At 27.2% G+C, this 23,030-nt stretch overlaps 6 protein-coding genes across 6 annotated transcripts; 4 read left to right on the forward strand and 2 right to left on the reverse strand.

Moving 5' to 3' along the window:
* Positions 1-904: 904 nt before the first annotated feature.
* On the reverse strand, positions 905-2,725 carry PmUG01_03025200 (conserved Plasmodium protein, unknown function; the record flags this gene model as incomplete). The annotated part of the gene is made up of 5 exons (XM_029008883.1): positions 905-1,073; positions 1,416-1,639; positions 1,788-1,970; positions 2,280-2,490; positions 2,691-2,725. The coding sequence occupies 5 exons, from the start codon at positions 2,723-2,725 to the stop codon at positions 905-907; spliced, it is 822 nt and encodes a 273-aa protein (XP_028859466.1).
* Positions 2,726-6,512: 3,787 nt separating this feature from the next.
* PmUG01_03025300 (conserved Plasmodium protein, unknown function) lies at positions 6,513-7,661 on the forward strand (the record flags this gene model as incomplete). The annotated part of the gene is made up of 2 exons (XM_029008884.1): positions 6,513-6,929; positions 7,338-7,661. 2 exons carry the CDS (start codon positions 6,513-6,515, stop codon positions 7,659-7,661), a joined length of 741 nt encoding a protein of 246 aa, XP_028859467.1.
* A 1,932-nt stretch (positions 7,662-9,593) lies between these two features.
* Positions 9,594-10,187, forward strand: PmUG01_03025400 (conserved Plasmodium protein, unknown function; the record flags this gene model as incomplete). Its single annotated transcript, XM_029008886.1, has 1 exon — positions 9,594-10,187. The coding sequence occupies one exon, from the start codon at positions 9,594-9,596 to the stop codon at positions 10,185-10,187; it is 594 nt and encodes a 197-aa protein (XP_028859468.1).
* Positions 10,188-10,997: 810 nt separating this feature from the next.
* PmUG01_03025500 (conserved Plasmodium protein, unknown function) lies at positions 10,998-12,235 on the reverse strand (the record flags this gene model as incomplete). The annotated part of the gene is made up of 4 exons (XM_029008887.1): positions 10,998-11,183; positions 11,457-11,708; positions 12,015-12,078; positions 12,201-12,235. 4 exons carry the CDS (start codon positions 12,233-12,235, stop codon positions 10,998-11,000), a joined length of 537 nt encoding a protein of 178 aa, XP_028859469.1.
* A 1,655-nt stretch (positions 12,236-13,890) lies between these two features.
* Positions 13,891-16,174, forward strand: PmUG01_03025600 (serine/threonine-protein kinase NEK4, putative; the record flags this gene model as incomplete). Its single annotated transcript, XM_029008888.1, has 7 exons — positions 13,891-13,973; positions 14,287-14,359; positions 14,621-14,714; positions 14,822-14,956; positions 15,176-15,453; positions 15,683-15,802; positions 16,037-16,174. The coding sequence occupies 7 exons, from the start codon at positions 13,891-13,893 to the stop codon at positions 16,172-16,174; spliced, it is 921 nt and encodes a 306-aa protein (XP_028859470.1).
* A 3,023-nt stretch (positions 16,175-19,197) lies between these two features.
* ARP6 (actin-related protein, putative) lies at positions 19,198-22,632 on the forward strand (the record flags this gene model as incomplete). The annotated part of the gene is made up of 1 exon (XM_029008889.1): positions 19,198-22,632. One exon carries the CDS (start codon positions 19,198-19,200, stop codon positions 22,630-22,632), a length of 3,435 nt encoding a protein of 1,144 aa, XP_028859471.1.
* Positions 22,633-23,030: the final 398 nt, after the last annotated feature.

Below are 23,030 nucleotides of genomic sequence, written 5' to 3' on the forward strand. Positions count from 1 at the left end.
GGTAAATTATGACAACTTTTTGAAAAAGTGTTAAGAGGTCATATCAGAATTAGAAATTTGTTTAAAATTATTAACGCGTCATATCAGAATTAGAAATTTGTTTAAAATTATTAACGCGTCATAACAAAATTGGTAATTTTGTTTAAAATTATTAACGCGTCATAACAAATTAGGGAATCCTTTCAAATTTATTCCAAAAATAGTCAAGTGTAGCATTCGAATATTAAAGTTATTTTATTTTATTTTAATTTATTTTGTTTTGTTCTGTTTTGTTTTATGCTTTAAAAATATTTGCTTAAAATGTGGAGAATATAGATTATGGATAAATTAAAATCTACATTAAGCAATAAATCAAAAAGAAAAAAAAAAGAAAAATGAAAAAATGAAATAACGAAAAAATGTAAAAACGAAAAATCGAAAATATGAAAAAACGAAAATACGAAAAAACGAAAATACGAAAAAACGAAAATACGAAAAAACGAAAATACGAAAAAACGAAAATACGAAAAAACGAAAATATGAAAAAACAAAAACAAGCATCAAATTGGAGTGGTAGATCAAAATTAAACATCAAAGACGAACACACATGTTTCGAAGTATCCATAATGATGCTGACGTTTGCAAAACTTTAAAAACTATATGTAAGGAAATATATTATCAAATGTATAAAATCAAATAGATCAACAAAAGAAAAATAAACATAAAGAAAATATTAGTTATTTTAAAATAACTCCTTTGAAATATATTAAAAATTAGCTACACATACAGCATAATATTGAAGTAAGGAATAAAACACAAACCCATTGCAGCATGCAACAACTAAAAAAAAGAGAAAAAACATATATATATATCAATATGTATATATGAATGCATTTACACAGTTCTTACTAATGAAAACTTTAAATCACACCAAGGGGTCATCTTCCTTAATATCGTCATTTTCGAACGAAGAGGCTTCACTAAGGGTATCCGTGCTTATCTTAATTTTTTTGTTCATTTGTTCATTTTTTAATTTTTTTGCTACATTAACTATTAATGTAGAAGGTTTATATTTCGCTTCATTGATCCACGCTCTACAAAAGGAAAAAAGAAAGAAAAAAGTAAAGAAGTAAAAATAAAAGAAGTAAAAATAAAAGAAGTAAAAATAAAAGAAGTAAAAATAAAAAAAGTAAAAATAAAAAAAGTAAAAATAGAAAGAGTAAAAATAGAAAGAGTAAAAATAGAAAGAGTAAAAATAGAAAGAGTAAAAATAAAGAGTAAATGAGTGAAAATAAAAAAAAAAAAAATTTTTTTACACATTTTAATATATCATTTCTCTATATATTTTTAAACATCTTTTTGTTAAGTGCAAAAGGTATTCATATGAGAAGTCTGTGGCTTTGCTTAAGGATTTATTTTGTTCTATTTTTCACTACTTAAAATCAGCTTCTTTCAACTTTGAATAAGAATGATCATCCTCGACAATTTCTAGTCTCCCTTTCCCTAAGGGGACTGTAGATATTAATTCATCGCAAACACTCATGGGTGTTGTGGTATCCTTAGATCCATTGACAATTATTACATATGGAAATGTAGATAAATCAGTTTCTAGATTATGTGTAAATTTTTGAAACGTTTTAACAGAGGGAGATACAAGGATCTACCAAAAAAAAAAAAAAAAAGAAAAGTAAAATAATGAAAAAGATGAAATATAATGAAATAATATCATGGGGAATATGGTGCATGCGCAAGCGTGTGTGTCAACTAAAAAAATTTATATCTTTTTTTTTTTTTTTTTTTATTCTAACCAGAGGCTTTTTCCCATTTCTATAATTAAGATTCATAGCTACAACAGCTCCAAAATAAATTCCAACAACAACATCAGGATCATACATTAGTACTTTTTGCTCTGCTTGTTTTATTGATTTTTTCATAATATAATAAAGAATAAGATGGGACCCAATAAAATATATAACTATTATTATAATAACCTGCGTATAACATTTAATGCATGCAAAAATTTGTTAAAGTGATTTTTTTTTGCTTATGTGTGTATATATCTATATCTATCTATATATATATAGATAGATACAGACATAGATACAGACATAGATATAGACATAGATACAGACATAGATATAGACATAGATACAGACATAGATATAGATATATATTATATATGTTTAATTTAATGGCTTATTCGTTGCATATTCATGTAAATGTTTGTCCATTCGCATATATGCTCATTTGTCAGAATATTCATTCGTTTATCTATTTATTTTTCTTTTGCCCCGTGTTACCGATAAGATAATGGTTGTCACAAAAAAAATAAGATCCGAGAATTGGTAGGAAACATAAATGTTAAATAACATAACACATACTACAAACAAAAGGAATATTAAAAACGAGCTAATGCTGCGCTTTTGGTTTATACCGGCTATCATTAAATTTTTTTTTCCAACAGCTTTTTCAATTAATTTTTTCTTCTTGCTTTCTCCAAAAGCGTGAAACCTATTGAGAAAATAAAAAAATATAACAGAGAAGACTATATATTTTAAAGTTACTCGTATATTATGATAAGATATGTACACTCTTTATGCTGGAAAACAATAAATAAAAAGAGAGGTTAAAAAAATAAGAAGCAAAATAAAAAAAACAAAAAACAAAAGTATCATATTTGTAGTGGAAAAATTAGCCTGATATTTTATTACCCATGTATGTATAATATCTTTATACTTTCTTTCATTTTTTGTGCATATGTCTATCTATCTATATATACATATGTGTATATGTGTATATGTGTATATGTGTATATGTGTATATGTATTTGTGTACATATATATATATATATATATATATATGACTGCGTGTGTGTGTGTGAAAAAATGGTGTTAATTTTCTCTATCACAGTAAGTGGCTCTTAAAAAATGACGCAGAATGAAATTAGATGAGGAAATAATAAATGTCAACTTATTTTCTTTAGCTCCTTTTCAAATGGAAACTTTTTTAATTAAGGAGAGCTAGCTTTTTTAAAATGAAAAATGGTTAATAATTAAAACAAAAAACGAAGAAACAAAAATAAAAAAAAAGATAAGTAATAAGGGAATATATTTTTATACCCTTAAATAAAAATTTTTTTTAACAGATATTGTATGAATTATAAGGAAAATTTTTGTGTGGTTAAAAATCATTTTGCTATAAAATATATTCTAGTGAAAATAATATTCATTTAATAATCGAAAAAAAAAATATACTAAAAAAAAAAAAGAAAAAAGAAAGAGCTACACGAATTAAACTTTTGTTAAGTTAATAGCTTATAACATCCATTGTCTTATTTCCCTTTTTCCCCATTGTATACATTAAATACATTTACCAGTGAACGTATTCTTTTGTTATGTTCTGTTTAGTCTGTCTATTTGTTTATTTATTTGTTTGTTTGTTTATTTGTTTGTTCATTTGTTTGTTCATTTGTTTGTTTATTTGTTTATTTATTTTTTTGTTTATTTTTTCCTTTTTTATTTTTATGTTGATATTACAATTATGAAAATAATGATTGCTCAACACCTTTTTGGTTAGTTGCAAATTTTTTGTACATAATTTTTTTTTTTTTTTTTGGTAATACAAAATAAACAATTTGTTTTTATAATAGTTATACATTAATTATATTATTGCATGTTCATTTTTATTTTTGTTCATAATTTTATTTATGATACTTTTAATGTGTATCACTTTTTAATATGAATGTTCATAAATATTTTGCTGCTCTTTTTTTTTATTCTACATGAATGAAAACTTTAAAACGCTCTTTTTTATTCCACGTTCATAAAAAAAAAAAAAAAAAAAAAAAAAAGTAAAAGTAAAAGCAAAAGTAACAGTTGCTGTCTAACTTTTAAATTTCGATAACTCAATTATCTAAACTGTATTAAAGCGTAAACAAAATTTATTAAAAAATAGGAGAAAATAAATTACCGCGAAGGAAAAAAAAAGGGGATAACTGCTTCTATCGTTACTATAAGTTTCGCATTAAGCGCTAATTGCCATAAAGTAATTTTTATTTGGCGTGTAATTGGTCACTACAATGTTTCTATATTATATATAAAAGATAAATAAATATACATATATATATATATATGTATACCTTCATATGTGTGTGTTCGAATTTAAACGCGAACTATTGTTGATGTTACGAAACAATTTTGTGTGATCCAGTGTAGGTCCACGTATGCACCTAGCAGAAACACACAATGAATAGTTGCCTGGTCAGGTAAAATATTTTTACAGCTATACATGTATATGTATATATAAATATATATTTATATATTCATATGTGCGTGCGTTTATTTTATTTATTTATTTTTTTTTTTAGATGGCCAATTAACCTTTTAATTATTCAAGAACGGTGCTTTAAAATGATATTAATTCTGAGTGGGGTATTTTAAAATAGTTCATTATTTATATTATGAATTATTTTAAAAGTTGCAGAAAAATTATACATACTTTGTCGAATTAAATATGCTTTAAAAAATTTTTTATTATTTCTTTCATTATTATTTCTTCCTGACTTGTTAATAAAATATATATATGTTCAAGTAGGGAATATTTATTTTTATTTATTTAAATTAAGAATGATAAAAATTACTTCTACTTCTAAATATAAATTTTAAGCAAAAAAAGGGTGTGCTGCATAATTTCTAATATACGAATAATAAAAAGAGAAATATAAAAAATAAAGTAAAAGTATAATTAAATTGTAAATTTAAGTATACTGTGGATTTGTAAAGTTAATTCATTAAAAAATTTGGACTCCTATAAATTCCAATCAATTTTGAGAACAGTTTCGTTTGTTTGTACTGAAGAGTAATGTATGTTTTTTTAACGACTCATAAACTTATGTTTTCATTTATTATTTTATATTTTTTTTTATTTTTTTTCAAATTGCTTGCTTCAAGGCTTCATAAGAAGAAAGATTCAGAGAAAAGAAGTCTATATTATAAGTAAAAATAAACTTAAAAAGTAATTGAATAACTTCAACAAAATTAATGTCGTCTTAACATTTGAGCCTACTCGTTTAGCAGTTCATTGAGAATTTTTTCAAAATGTGTATGTTGACTTTGGACACTATGTTTAATTTATTCTTCCTTACATTTATTTATTCATTCATTCGTTCGTTCGTTCGTTTATTCATTCATTCATTCATTCATTCATTTTTTTTTTTTTTTTAATGTGTAACATTTTTTAAAAGGATTAAAGCATCAATTATTTAAAACTTTTTTCCTCCTATATATTAACATATTACAATATTATTATTAAAATAAAATTATTTTATTTCTTAAAAATTTGTTTAATAGTAAAAATAACACTGTTTTTTTATAGCAAAGCCACAGCATGAAAATGTATGGAAATGTGTACAGCAAAAGAAATTAAATAAAAAGGAGAATTTTGGAAAATAGATGAAAAAAGGGAAAAAAAAAAAAGTCTGAACTGTTCTATTTCTACTATTAACAAAAATATATAGTGGAAGTATTTTGACGTAAACAATTGTTCAAATGAGCATACTCTATTTTAAAATCAAATGAAGTTGCTTAAGTTGCTTAATGCGGTGAAACAATTCCTGCTTTATTTTATTTTATTTTATTTATTTATTTTTTTTTTTGCATGCAAAAAAGCACAGAATAAAATACCTTAATAAAATGTTAAATGAAAAAAAAAAAAAAAAAAGTGGTCTGACAACCTCCAGTATAATAAAATATTTTACGGAGTGTCTACTCTTATATCAGTTTATTTTTTTTTTTGTTTAAGAGGTGCACGTAAAAAACTTTGGGAGCTTTCAAATGACATTAAAAATAAGAAAACGAAAAAGCAAAAAAACACGACAAAACAAGACAAAACAGGACAAAACAGGACAAAACAAAACAAAATTATTTTCTTCATTTGCATATTTAAGTTGTAATTTTTTTAAGATTTAATAATTTTAATATATTTTGCTTCATACAATTATATGGAAATATACGTGTATAACTTCCTTTTTTTTTGGAAATTACAAACTGATATGGTAAATGTGTAAATAAGACTGAAATGTAGAAGTACGATTCGGTTATTTCTTTTGAATATATATAGTACATTAAGTATTTTTCATAATATGCACTTATTTACATATATATGTCTATATGTATATTTATTTATCTGCTTATTAATTCAGAAATTTTTTTTCTTGAATTTTTTTTTTTTTTTTCATTTTTACCTTGCTTGTACATAAACTATTATTGATAGCTGTATGTTTTACCAATTTGGTTATGTAATTAATATTGTGATATATTCCAAATATTTTTTTGTCATCTGGAATTTTTATTTAATTATTTTTTCTTTAAGTTGAGTTAAAAATGAACCATATTTAAATAGGAAACAAAGAATTATACATGAGTATGTGCATACGTATGTAGTATATATATATACGTACATGTATATATGCACATTTGAATATGTAAATATATGTACTTAAAAAATACTCCCATTAGTCACTTTTGTACCAAAATATGGAGGCAATAAAAATTCTGTATCTTCATATATATGAAGATGTGAAAACAAACAAAATTCGAAAGTTGTTAGAAGATGAATATGGAAAAGACAACGTAATATCGTCTAAAGATAAGTCTAAGGCATTGGATATATTCATTTTAATTTTTATATATGTTTTGTGTATGTGTTGTATTGTTTTTGTATTTTACATCTTAAGTAGAACAACTGAATATGCATACATATTAATACTTCCTGGTGTCCTTTTTACAATGACTGTTTTTTTCATTGGATCAATAATCATATATGAGGTGCTTTATCGTAGGTGTTTAAAAAAAGCTAATAAGTTGTTTGAGAAATATAAGCCTAATGTGATTGTTGCTTATCAGTTTGGGTGCATTTTAGCTATGCACCTGACAGGACCAAGAGTGCCCATGGTACTTAAATTAAAAAGAAAGCGGTGTATATGTATACATACATATGCGTACATACATATACATATATATACTTACATATACATATATATACATACATATACATATATATACATACATATACATACATATACATATATATACATATATATACATATACATATGTATACACAATATCAAGAAGAGCCAATAAGTACGAATATCATAAGTGAATGTAAATTGTGCCCTGTTTAATATGAAAGATGTTGTTACGTGCATATTATTTAAAGTTTAATAAATAACAAACGATATTCCTTTTTTTTCTCTTTTATTTTGTCCTTTACTTTGTCCTATGCTTCCTCCTTTGCGTTAATTTTCATTCTACCCTTTTTCCCAATTCGTTTAAACAACTTTTCGGTTTCAACTTTTCAGCTGCTAATATCGCCAGTTCAGGAAAATTTATTTTCAAAAAGAATACGAAATGAAGTAAACATATCTGATTTCCCTTACATAATATTTGTTCACTCAACTACGGACCGAAAAAGAAATTTGAGTAAATCTTTAGATTTAATTGAATCGTTAGATAAACGAAAGTATAGGGTTGAAATAGTAAATGATGACTTTGGCTTAGAATTAATAAGCAACTCGGATTACAAAAATTGGGTTGATGAAGTTTATGCTCAGACTAAAGGGGATTTAAAACGAGCATCAAAAAGTGGTAGTACCATTGACGAGTCTTTGTTCGCAAATGCATAGTTCGCCTGTACGCGCAAAAGTATATAGTGCAATAAAAATGTGGTTACTTCCTTTTAAGGGTCGTGAGATGAAGTTTTGAATAATTTTCGAGACAGCTAGCAGCTTAATGTTTGGACATCCATTCTCTCACCATTCACTCGTGTATTTGTTTGTTTGTGTCCTTTGTGTGCCCAATTGCTTATTCATATGTGCGTACCTGTTCATACATCTCCTTGCCTTATGAATCCCTTATCTCTGTTTTTACCTCTGTTTTTATGCCTATGATGATATATATCAAAGGAGCAAAGTAGGGCAACGAAATGATGAAGAGACAAAAAATAAACATTATTATTTTATTTTTTTTCCTTTTCTTTTTTTTGTTTTTAACTTCCAAAAAATTGCGAAGAAATAATTTTAAAATTGATTAATCATTGCTTAAGCTCGTTTCACATATGTATGCATTCGCATGTTCATACACACTTACATGTGCATTACTTTTTTTTCTTTTTTAAAATTTTACAACACCATTTTTGAAATTTAAAATAGGAATTGTACACACTGTCTAATAGATTGTGTTCATTTTGTTCTAAAGAAATAAAGTCCGCACTAATGGGATGAAGAAAAAAAAAAAAAAAATTATACTATTCACTAGCAATATGTAAAATGTACAATTTATCCAATTTACAGTTTGCTTTTTTTTTTTTTTTTTTTTTTTTTTTTTTTAATTATTAAAAATGACATTTAATTGGTTTATACAAATAAAAGCTTCTATATTTGCCTCTTTAATTTTTTGAATAATTATTTCTTCATTACTGCGAATAAGCATAAGCCAATTTTATGCAGTTAATTTTAAAAAGTTGTGTGCTGCGCAGGAACATAGATACGATATATCTGAGCCTGCTTTAATATTGCGCACAAAAACATAATTCATTTATTACTATTTTTATTATTTTAACTATAAAGAGGTATATAATAGTGTTTAATAGTTGTATAAATTTTACAGCAAGGTAACATAGTACACATAGGTGTTCCTAAAATTATAGCTTTTTATATATTATTTGTGTCAGAAATGGAAAGAAATGATTTGTTCATATTACGAAAAAGAAAAACGCCAAATTGAATGAAAAAATTTTCCATTCACGTGAAATTAGTAAAAATAGAGGATATGACTAAAATGGGAGAACGGGGCACACAACATTGTGCATACAATTTAATGCGTATATGTATATATTTTCAGTAATATATATATATATATATATATATGTATGTATGTATATATGTATGTATATATGTATGTATATATGTATGTATATATGTATGTATATATGTATGTATATATGTATGTATATATGTATGTATATATGTATGTATATATGTATGTATGTATATATGTATGTATATATGTATGTATATATGTATGTATGTATGTACCTGACTCATTTTCATTATATAATTACGCAAACGAGAGTATACTGTTGGGGAGTAGGACCGTAGATCGCTGTGCAACGATAAAACGTTTCTTCATCTCGTACTCTTACTCTTACCCCTTCTCATATTCACATAATGTTTTTTAAATTTAACCCATGCTAATTTTAGTTTCCTAAAAGTATATCTTTCCTTCCTTTACCATTCCAGTTCTTTTAATATCGAATATTTTTTTTTTTTTTTTTTTTTAATTTCACATTTTTGCTATATATTAAGAGTAAATTTATAATGTATACCTGTATAGCAATTATATTTATGCAAAAAAGAATGAAGTAAAATAAAGCAAAAGAAAAATATGGTAGAATAAGGCAAAATCTAGCAGAAAAAAGAAAATAGAGAAAAATAAAGCAGACTATAGCATAATTTAGCTAAATAAACAAAATAAAGTGGTACTGCGCAGGATAAAAAGATATAATTTTTTTTTTTTTTTTTTTTTTTTTTTTTTTTTCTTTTTCAACTAACTTCGAAATGGTTGAGATAAGATTAAAAACGCAGAACTCAAGTTGCGAGTTTAACTTAGACTTTAATGAGGTCAAACTGCCAAATGATTTAAATATTTTAAAAGATTTAGAAAAAGAAGTGGAAAATTCTATTTATTATCTTAAAAGATCTAATGAGGAAATAAAAAAATATGATCCCGAAGGCAAGGATAACGATTTGTTCTTAGCATTAAATGAAAATAAATTTGCCTTGAGTAGAAAAGAAGAAAGGCTCAAGTTAATAAAAAGCAAAATACAGAATTTAGAATGTACAAAAGATAATTCTAGTGATATAAAAAACAGTTTACTAAGTAGTAACCCTTTAAAAAGATTAAATGAAGAATCAGATACATCTGAGCTTTACGAAAATGAGCATGACAAGGATGAGAAAAATAGTACTTCAGAGAAGGATAATATACAAGCAGATCATTTAAACGTTAACAAGGTAAGCAATCCAAATAGGCATCAAAATAAGGACTTCCCTAATGATAAGGATTATAACAGTGTAACAGTCCAGTGTACTGGGGGGGAAGAGGTGCAAGGGGCCAAAACTGTTGTAGAGGAAAGTGGTATATACTTGTAGAAAATGTAACAGGGTGTACCCATGTGCATGCACGCATACGTATGCACATATAAATATATATCTATATGTGTGCATAATTGCGATGTTTACGGTATACCCCCTCTGTGCGCACTGTGTACAAAGCAGTCTGCATTGAATCTCGGTTTTTATATTTATTTAAATAAATAAATAAATAAATAAATAAATAAATAAATATATATATATATATATATATATATATGTATATTCAAATTGCACTGCAATATTTCCATCCTCCTTTTTATAAAAGACAATGCGTATAAGATATTTCCCTTCGAACTGTAAGAAACCTGCATTTGTGTGGAGCCTTTTTTTTTATTTTAGTATAATACCATATATAAAACATTTTTCTCGTATAGTAAGCTAATTTTGTATATCCCTTCAATATAAAATGAGCTGTTGGGAGGTTGTGACAATTACTCTTTACATGATGAATACAGGCAGTTATCTTTCCAGTGCTCCGGGTTATTCAACAATCGACATGTTCCGTTACGATGCACTGTACTGTGCTATTTTTGCTTTTGCATTTATGTTTGCATTTTCGTTTGCATTTATGTCTGCTTTTTCATTTGCATTTATGTGTGCATTTTCGTTTGCATTTTCGTTTGCATTTTCGTTTGCATTTTCGTTTGCATTTTCGTTTGCATTTATGTTTGCATTTTCGTTTGCATTTATGTGTGCATTTTCGTTTGCTTTTTTTTTTTTTTTTTTTTTTTTAATTAATACATCCCTTTTACTTCAAAAGGAGTCGAAATGATTTTCCAAAATTTTTGAGTTACAAAAGTTTGCCATTTAAAACATGACATCGAAAAACATTGTTAAGAAAGTGTATGATATATAACATTGCAAAAAAAAGTATAACACTTCAAATGCTAAAACGAAGGAAAAGAAAAAAGCAAAAACACCACTTGTCATCGTTGCAAGGATTAATTTCATGAGTTCCCCGAAAACGCAGAAGGCCATAAGCGGTCGGACAGCCTGAAAAAAAAAAAAAAAAAAAAAAAAAATATGAACACACATACAAACACATACCCATGTATATATATATATATATATATATATATATATATATATATATATATATATATATGTATATATGTATACACGTAAGGTCATATGTACATATTTACATGAACTGTTCAGAACGTGCGCGAAAACGGATGTACACGTGTGGCTCATTTTTATGTACACACATGATTACACATATTAGTGCAAACATTTTGCTCACTTTAAGAGCATTATGCATAAAACCTGAAAGGTAGTTCTGGCCATGTAAATAAAAAAAAATCGATAGCTTAGAATATATTTGATGGCAAATTTGGACATATCGACAATGTTGACATAATGATTTAAGGATGGTAAACTTTTAACTAAATTTAAGGGTGTTATATCCTTTTTTATTCTTTCATTGTAATATCTGTAAGAGTCCTTTTTATCATCTATAATTGATTTGTCCATTTTTTTGGATGTCATATGATATCTCCTCGATAGGCAGCTTAAGACCTACGTCCAAATGGGTTTGAGGAAATGAAAAAGGTTAACAGACTATGGTTGAAAAATCCATGCACGGGCATACATACATATGCATACATACATATATATATATATATATATATATATATATATATATATATATATATATATATATATGTGTACGCATTCACGTACGTACGTATGTATCACGTGGGTATGTGCGCGTGTATGCATTCACGTATGAAGGTATATATCAACCGAATAAACCCTTTTACTCATTTATTTATTTTATTTTATTTTTTTTTTTTGACATTCTTGAAATGCGCTTTTTCTCACAGATGAATAGCATTTGTAGGTATCCAAAAAGTAAAGATTGCTCCTCCATATATATGGGCTAACCCTAAAGTTTAATTGTAAAAGAAGGGAAAGAATGGTAAAATAAAATAAAGTAAAACAAATTATTGATGAGGGACGGGAGAGGGGGGAGATTTGCATTATCCTTGTCATTTCATTTTTATATACCCTTCAGTTAATTTTCCGAAAACCTTTCCACTCATTTTGCTGTTGAATTTAAGGAGTTTTTCATGTTACACGTTTATCCTCTCGTACATCCGCTTGTTTATCAATTTACACTTTTTTAATATAATTCTTTTATTTTATAACATACAAGAAAAAAAAAAAAAAAAAAAAATAATATATACCGAAATTTATAATTCATAAAAAAAGGTGTACATAATATATATATGTATTATTTACGTATGTATATTTGCTGTGCACATTATTTATAACAAATGCGTAACGCTAAATTTATCAGATGAAGTATCTTCTTGATTTGGGTCAAAGTTATCCTCTATGTGCAAATGCACAATTTAAAAAAAAAGATACGTTCGTTCGAAATAGATTTATATTAACATAAAAATGAACAGAAATATTGCAATATAAAAATGATTCAATAAAAAGAAAAAAAGAAAAAAAAAGAAAAAAAAAAGGAAAAAAAAAAGGAAAAACCAAATAGCAAAAGGTAGTACCAAAGGGCATTATCAAACGGAATTGCCAAACGGAATTGCCAAACGGAAATACCAAAAACGTCTTATATGAACGACGTAATACCATCCCTTTTTAAGCCCTCAAAAAATAATACGTAAATAAAAGCTTTAAAGGGTTGTATAATATAATAATAACTACAGCATCCAAAAATTTAAAAACGTTAAATCGTTAACTCCAAAAATGAAGTAGAGAAGTAGAGAAGTAGAGAAGTAGAGAAGTGAAGAAGTGAAGAAATGAAGAAATGAAGAAATTAAGAAAGGAAGAAATGAAGAAATTAAGAAAGGAAGAAATGAAGAAAGGAAAAAAAAAAAAAAAAAAAAAAAAAAGTTCAAAAATTGAAAGGCAATTTTTATTAGTATATACACCTGAACAACACAAGGACAAAATACCTGTTTTGTTGAACTGCAAAAAAAAAAAAAAAAAAAAAAAAAAATGGAAAAAACGGCAAAAATGGAAAAAATGACGAATAGCGAATAACAAATAATGAATAATGAATAATGACAAAAGGACAGAAGATGCAAAGGAGCTAATAAAATGGAATAAAAAAAAAAAAAAAAATAAATAAGACGATACAAATAAGCTAGTTATAATAAAAGAACAACTAATGAATGCAAGTAAAAATCAATACAACATTTTAGAAGGAACGAATGAGGGTTCTTAATATGTTAATGAATAAGTGAATATATATATATATATATATATATATATATATAAACACACATATATATACACATATATATACACATATACATGTGTATATATATATACACATATATGTACGTTTGTATGTATTTGTACATATGTATGTATACACACGTGTGCTTTTATTGACGCTCGTTTTTCCTTTCTTCTAACTTGGATTTTTTGCCCCATCTGAATGAACGTCATTATAGATCAGTTGGACATTTCGCTAATATTAAATCTTTTTCCATTTATGTAAAAATTTTCACTACTTTATAAGGAAAAAAGATAAAATAAAAAAAATGAAAACAAAATAAACATACAAAAAAAGATACATACATACGTACATATATACATACATACATACATACGCAGATAAACGGATAAACAAATAGATAAATAAAAGAACAAGTCTTTTCCCTCATCATTCTCTTAATTTTTTTTTTTTTGTAAAATATACACACACACATTAATATCATTCCAAATGGACAAATATGAAAAAATACGGGATATAGGAAAAGGAAACTATGGGAATACAATACTCGTTAGGGACAAAAAAAATGATCAGTAATATTTTTTCTCTTTGCAGAAATAAAGAAAAAAAAAAAAATAAAATAAATAAATTAATTAAACACAACAAAATGACAAAACAACAAAATGACAAAACAACAAAATGACAAAACAACAAAATGACAAAACAACAAAATGACAAAACAACAAAATGACAAAACAACAAAACGACAAAACAACAAAACGACAAAACAACAAAACGACAAAACAACAAAACGACAAAACAACAAAACGACAAAACAACAAAACGACAAAACAACAAAACGACAAAACAACAAAATGGAATGTTTTTTTTTTTTTTATTATAAAGTTATGTAATGAAAATAATAAACATCTCCCAGATGTCCCAAAAGGAAAAAAGGCAGTGTTTGAAGGAAGTTGAAGTATATTGGAAAATACATTTTACGGGAAAAGATAAAAATATGCACATGTGAACACATGAACACATACATGCATACATAAACGCATATATATAAATTCATATATACAAGTGCACATATACTTAAGTGTGTATATATATAAGTCCATATATATATATATTTTTGTGTGTGCGCGTATGTACGTGGTTGTACGCATGCGTGTGAGCATGTTTACGTGCTGATATATGCGGCCTTTTTCTATTCGCGTTCTTATGCATCTTGCAGCTACTATCAAAACTAAACCACCCGTTTATAGTAAAGTATATAGAAAGCTACATAGAGGGAGATACACTCCGAATTGTTATGAAATATTGTAAAGGTGAACAAATCTATAAATGAAAAAAGGACATATAAACCTAATTTTAGTTAAGAAAAATAATAAAATCTTCATTTTATGTTTTTAATTGTTTCTAATGATATATGAAGGTGGAGACCTATACCACTATATTCAAAATAAGAAGAAACAAAATACACCTATAAAAGAAAAGCGTATATTAATTTGGTTCACTCAAATTCTAACCGCTTTAAAATTTCTTCACTCAAACCATATTTTGCACCGAGGTTAATATGCACTACTCTTCCCTGATCAGAAATGAGGAGGGGGAAAAAAGAGGCTCCGATTAGTAGCGCAAATGCGACGCATGCATGCAAATACACATACATATATACATGAATATGTACATATAGACGTGCATATACCCGCACATATGTATATATGTACATATAGACATGTCTATACACACGTGTGCGAGTATTTGTTTGGATGCTTTTTACCGGCAGATATGAAGTCGCTGAACATTTTAATAGACAGCGACAAGAGAGTACGACTGTGCGATTTTGGAATTTCGAAGGTTTTAGAAAATACCTTAGATTATGCCAATACGTTAATAGGTACCCCTTATTATTTAAGCCCAGAATTATGTAAAGACAAAAAATATAGCTGGCCTTCAGATGTATGGGCTACTGGTTGTCTCATTTATGAGTTAGCCACGTTCAGAACTCCTTTCCATTCGACCAAAGGGATTCAACAGTTGTGCTACAACATAAGATATGCCCCGGTACGTGCCATAACGCGTGTCTGTGGATGTACGCCCATACGTACATATACATATACATACAAACGTACATACAAATACATATCTTGGTATAATAGTCCGGCGGGAAACTTTTGGGAGACGTGAACATGTGTACCCACTTTTGCTCTCTCTCTGGTTTAAATTCTTCTTTTTTTTTTTTTCCTTTTTTTTTCCTTTTGTTTTTTTCTTTTTTCGAATATACCCTTTGCAGATACCCGATTTGCCAAATATATACTCGAAAGAACTCAATAACATTTACAAGAGTATGCTAATAAGAGAGCCAAATTACAGAGCCACCGTTCAGCAATTATTAGTTTCTGACATTGTTCAGGTAAAACATTATAACGTCCCATAAAAAGGAAAAGGAAAAAAAAAAAAAAAAAAAAAAGGAAGAAAAAAAGAAAGAAAAAGAAAGAAACTTATATGTATAAAAATAAATTCATTTTTGCAAAAAGGTATACTCAGTAGTACCGATAAGTAGAAACCTCTTATATCAAAAATTTGTTTCTTGTTCCCAAAAAAAAAAAAAAAAACAAATTCTTAAATCGCTTAGAGACAACTAAAGATATTAATTGAAGAGAAAATAAGAGAAAAACAAAGCATGAAAAAGCCGTTAAAAGAAAAGCCCGCAATGGACAATGACAACTCGGGAGCAAACGAACAGGAAGTTAAAACACTACTACTAGATGTTATAGACACGTAACATAATAGTTAGTGAAAATGTGAACAGCAAAATTAATTGCACATTATCCTGTGTGAGTAAATGTACGCGCATATATGCATATGTGTACATATGTATATATATGCACGTATATATGTATATATGCATACGCGTAACACAATCAATTTTTATGTACAGCTGAGGATTACACGGATCATATTGAGGGTTAATAGCATTATTGCAAAAATAATAATTTTACAAGTGTCCTAATTTGAGAGACACTTTTTTTTTTTTTTTTTTTTTTTTTTTTTTTTTTGCCCTCTCCCCTTTTTTATTATATGATCTGTTTGCTGCGTATTTTTACATTTCACTATTCGGTTATTCTCTACATTTATTTTTCTTTTCTTGTTATTTTTTTCATCATTCTTTTTTTGTAAATACCATTTTGAATTTTTATATGAGTTAATAAAATGCATGTGTAATATCGTGTGTGCACATTGTATGTTACAGTGTGTATATATGTATGTATTTTTTTTTTAAATATCAACTGCGATTGCAACTGCGACTGCTTAGCATAAGCGTTGGTGTTAGAATTTACTTTCATTTAATTATAAAGTATTTAAGATTGTTCGACTAAGTGCACATAATAACAAATCTGCAAAAAGGATAATTTTTTTTTTTTTTTTTTTTTTAACAAAAAATGAATTCCCTACCATATATTTTTTGTTTATTAATTTGTTAAAATAGATATGTACGTGTTCAGAATTTTTATTTTGCTTTTAAACCAATGTTTTAAAACAAGATGGTATGTTATGATTTTAAGCAAAATATATTTCTACAAATAAGTTAAAAAAAAAAAAAAAAAAAAAAAAAAAAAATACATTGTCTTAATTTGTCCTTTTTTTCATACTTACTACATATCTGTTACTGAAGTTATAATGAAGACAATGTGTAATTGGATGTTCAGTATATGAAAGCACCATACGTATTTGGTTGTACATGCTTACATATATATTTTTGGATTTGCTATTATCCAAGTCCTGTTTGACTGTATATGCGTAGTATACCTCCGCCCATGTTATATATGCCATATTTTAAGAAATATAGAGTATAAACAAAATGGTAATGCGCCTTTTTAATTTTTTAGGGTGCGCATGATTTCGTAGCCCTCACATAATGTTATTTGTTCACGTATACATATGTATATTTGTGCATATATATATATGTATATATATATATATGTATTTCTTCTTTTTCTATTTACAGCGAGCAAAAGACATCTTCCTAGAGCGTCCTTTTTTAAAGCACATGATTATTTTCTTTATGTGTTATGCTTGTTATAATGTTGTCGTTAACTAGTTCTAGCTATTATTCGGTAAGAAAATGCATACATTCGAAAATGCTGTGTACGAAAGAAGAGCTATATCAACTTCAACTAAATTAAGAAGAATTATTATATTGGATTTAATTGTACCAAATTATATTACATTGTATTACATTATATTTAATTTTTTTTTTTTTTTTTTTCCCCGTTTTATATATTTTTACCATAAAAGCGATGTGTAATGCCTATTTTTTGATGACATATTTTTTATTTTATTTTATTTCCATTTTAATAGCAATGTTATGTACATGTAATAATATTACAGAAAATTTCATATATGTAAATACATATACAAATACATATACAAATACATATACAAATACAAATACAAATACATATACAAATACAAATACATATACAAATACAAATACATTTGTATTCACGCATGTATATAAAATTTGCGTACGTGAAAAGGTTATGCACATTTATTCTATACATAAAAAATCTCATCTTGCGCTCATACCCTTTTTTCGGTAGAAAACATACCCTATATAATATTAAGCCCCTGCGACTAAAACTGTTTTTTAATTTTGTTTTTTGTAGTCATATATGCATATATGTATATATATATATATATATATATATACGTACATACATAAAACTTTCATATAATACATGCATATAATACGTACATATAATACGTACACATAATACGTACATATAATACATGCATATAATAAGTACATATAATACGTACATATAATACGTACATATAATACGTACATATAATATATTTATTACGTTTATATGCGAATGTAAAAAACTCAACGCAGAAGGCAGAGCAAAAAACATATCCTCAAAAAAAAACAAAAAAAAAAATGGACTATTAATAAAATTATACAAATGATAAAGTAATTTAACTGGGTGCGTGCATTTTTATTATGAAGAATTACATGCCCTCTAGGTATCCGCAGTTCTATCATTTTGGAATAAATACTACTTTTTTAAATTTATATTTTTTTATTTCCAGAATTTTAAAATATTTGTCAAATATCGCTACAGGCACAGAAATTCTAAAGTTGTAACGGTAGTACATGGTAGGATTACTACATTTTGTTTGGTTAATAAAAGAGAAAAAAAAAGAAAAATATACATACATACAAATATACGTACATATATTTATTATGTACACGCATGTATGTTACATAAGTATATACATTTATATATACATTTATATATACATTTATATTTACATTTATATATACATTAATATATACATTTATATGTACATTTATATATACATTTATATGTACATTTATACATATATGTATATATATCTACACATACTTATGTTCAAAATGGCATAAGAAAAATGGTAGTTCCTTTTTTTTAAACGTGAAACTGCGAAATAAATGTGAGGGTAAAAAACCATATTTTTTTTAGAGTAGAGAATTACGTTATGGCAAACAGAAAAAAATTAAAAGAGAAAAGAAAAAGTCTTAACCCAAATTATAACAAAACGAATAAAGAAAAGGAAGGTTATATTATATATGTTGTTCATTAGCTAGCTTTTTTTTTTTTTTCAACTAGCCAAATAGTTGTTTTTTATTTGAATGTTGGCACCTTATTAGTGTATAAACAAAAAAAAAAAAAAAAAAAAAAAAAAAAAAAAAAAGAAAAAGAAAAGAAGTATAGGTGTAGGAATTGGCATAATAACTGCAGTAATCGTAATAACCTGAACATGTCAGCTCCCGTAAATATAGATATACCTAAATTAATTCTAGACAATGGAGGAGGGCTGATAAAAGGTGGAATACTTCCTAGTTATTCCCAACTAAATGATGCATTGTTTGATGAAATTGAACCCAAATTTATTGTGCCAAATTGTGTAGGTCAAATCAGAAAAAAAAATATATTTCATATAAGTGATAGTTGTTATAGTATATGCGAATATTTTTGTCATCGACCACATGTAGATGGGTTATTATTGGATTTAGAAATGCAAACAAAAATATGGGAAAAAATCTTTTCATGTAAACAAACCATTGGATATAAAATAAATGATATGGCTATATGTATTACTGAATCATATTTGACACCTGCATACATAAGACAAGGTGTTATAGAATTGTTGTTTGAATATTTTAATTTTGATCAAATAGTTATAGTTTCTTCACAGACAATGCTACCATTTTCATATATTGGTTTAAATTTAGGTCAATATGATATTTTGAATCCTCCAATTTTTAATAATGATTCATATGTAATAAAAAAAAAATACATAACGAAAAGGAGGAGAACAGGGGAAAAGACAAATAAACCTAATGTACCGAAAAGAAGTCTTACTCCAAGGAATAGTGCAAAGGAGGAGGAGGAGCAGCAGGAGCAGCAAATGAAGGAGCAGCACGAGGAAGAGGTGGAAGAAGAAGAGGAAGATTACTTAGGAATGGATACCAATTCAGGTAGAGGTTATAATCTCCTCAAGATGGAAAGTAAAAAATCGATGGAGGGGACTAATGAATGGGAAGCCATGGATGAAATGAACAAAAGTGAGTTAAATGGGTATGAGGTGGAAAGAGAAGCGAGTAGAGAAACTAGCCGTGAAAAAACAAGAAGGGGGAATAGTCAAATGAGCAGAGAAATTAGTTGTGAAGGAAACAAAAGGGGGAACGACCAAATGAGATACGAAACGAGTTATGATATGAGTTACGATACTAGTGAATGTAATGGGGAAGAAAACAAAATGGTACAGTACAACGACAACAGTCAGAATATTAACAATAGTGTATTAACAAATAGACATATTTTTATAAAAAACATAGAATGCTATAATAAGTATACTTATAAAGTGTACATGAACAAAATGTATCACGGGGAGAATTGGCAAGAATATTATTTTAATTCCTTTTTTAATATGAACAGTGTTCATAATTCTGAACAAAGTAATACACTGAATAGTTTTGTAAATAATGTATACTCAGACAGAAGTAAAATAATAAAAGGTGGAACTTACCTACCTATAAGTAATAACAAAATAAATATTGTAAAAAGGTTATGTAGTAATAATTATATAGGAAATAATTTCTTAAATCAAGATCCTAATTTTTTATTACCTGATAAAATCGATTTATATAGAACCTATTATGATATAAATTTTAAAGATATAAATATGTTTAAAGAGTATTATAATAATAATTATATAAACAATTTTTATAATAATATTATAAATGGCAATTATAATTTATCCTTGAGAAATCCTTGTGCTTTATACATTGATGTAGGTTATTCACATACATATATATTACCATATATTGAATATAAACTAATAGAGTATGCCACATTGAGAACAAAGGTTTCTGCATCTATTTTAAATACATATTTAAAAAATACATTATCATATAAGCATGTAAATTTAGAACACAATGAACTACTAGTTGAAAATATTAAAGAAAGGGCATGCTACGTATCATTAGACTATGTAAAGGATTTACAAAATGAAAAGAAGCGATTAGAAGAAATAAAAAAACAAAGAATTAAGGATAAACTTAATATGAGAAAAGAAATACTAATGAAACAGTTAGAGCAGGAAAAAAATGATAATTCAAAAAAAGTTTCCTTCAAGGGAAGGGATGAATACTTGCAGATACCTCCTGTGAATGACTTTAGCAGGAGGAGTGGTCGTGACTGTGGTGAGAATGATTTGGAAAAAAGAAAAGAAAAGAACAACTCCCATAAGGAGTGTAATAGTTATAGTAGTAACAGCAACAGCAACAGCAACAGCAGTAGTGGTAGCGATAGAGATAGTGATAGGGGCAGAGATAGGGGCAGTGATAGGGGCAGTGATAGGGGCAGTGATAGGGGCAGAGATAGGGGCAGAGATAGGGGCAGAGATAGGGGCAGCAATGATAGGGGCAGTAATGATAGGGGCAGAGATAGGGGCAGAGATAGGGGCAGAGATAGGGGCAGTAATAAAGGCATTTATAGGGACAGTGTAAGTGGAAGTAGTAGCAGTGGTAGCGGTAGAGGCAGCAATAATAGTGGCAGAAGTGGCGGAGGTAAGAAGGATGGATCGGTGGAGAAAGGGGGAAATCGTGGTACAGTAACGCATAATTCAGTAAAGAATCAGATGATAGATAAGTATTCTGAGAAGGGAAGAAATAAAGGTAAAAGAACAACAGAGATGTTAATGGGAGGAAAATCAGAGGATATGTTTCTAAATGGTAGGGATAATAATGGCGAGTTCACAAATGAAAACCTAAACTCTCCAAGTAACAGTAGCTATGTTAACTTCGGGGTAGAACAGGACACATGTAATATGGTAAAAAATGAAAAAGATGAAGCAGAGTATACAAACAAGTATATCAGTAACAGTTGTAGTAACAACTGCAGCAGTAATGACTGCAGCAGTAACAACCGTAGTGGTAACAACTGCAGTAGTAACAACCGTAGTGGTAACAACTGCAGCAGTAACAACCGTAGTGGTAACGACTGCAGCAGTAACAACCGTAGTGGTAATAACGTAAGGGACGAGGAAAGGGAACAAATGAAAAAGAATAATAAGAAAAAAACGCACAAAATGACAGAGCAACATTTATTATATAAATACAAATTGCTTGACTACAATAATGCGACGAAGAGAGAAATAAATGAAGTGTTTGATACCCTTAGAGAAAATTGTACGAACGATTGTATTTATTTAGAGTCTGATTATGATTACAAGCAAGAATTTTCAAATTTTAAAGATGACAATATTTTTATTAATGATTTAAATGTTAAAGGTGGAAATAAACAGAAAGAAGATATTATTAATTTAACGAATGAACGAATAGGGATACCTGAGGTTTTATTTAATCCTCAAGATATAAACTTAGAGCACTGTAGCATTGTCGAACTGATATATAGGTGTATATCATTACTACCAAAAGAAATTCAAAAATACTTTCTTTCTCAAATTTATATATCTGGTGGGTCAACAAAATTTAAAAATTTTAAGCATCGATTATATAAAGAGTTAAGAGCAATTTTCCCAACTGAATGGGAAATTAATATTTACTCACATAAGAACAGTTTGTATAGTAATTATATAGGAACATACGTTTGGTTAAGTGATCAGAATATTTATAATTATAATGTTATCACAAGGCAACAATATTTTAATCATGGGAAAAAAACATGAACGGGTTGGAAGTTTATATATATATATATATGTATATATGTATATATGTATATATATATATATATATATTTTTTTTTTTTTTTTTTTTTTTTTTGCCCTTACCATGTCCATGCACGCCGGAAAATTGCATCCTTTTGCCTATGTGTAAAATAGCTCACATGGATAAGCAGTTGTGCATTTCTGGCAAGCCCGGACAGTTTTAACTTTGCTGTCTGTGTGATATCCGCACGTGTATGCGCATATATATACGTATATGTGTGTATGTAGGTACATTTGCGCACACGTACATTCATTGCCTTTCCAGCACTACGCGAGTGTGGTATCTTGTTGTCATCCTATTCTCTTATTTTATCAATTTTTTTGTACTTTTGAGGAACCTTTTTTCATATATTAAATAA

This window comes from Plasmodium malariae (genome assembly GCF_900090045.1).
Source record: "Plasmodium malariae genome assembly, chromosome: 3".
Taxonomy (NCBI): domain Eukaryota; phylum Apicomplexa; class Aconoidasida; order Haemosporida; family Plasmodiidae; genus Plasmodium; species Plasmodium malariae.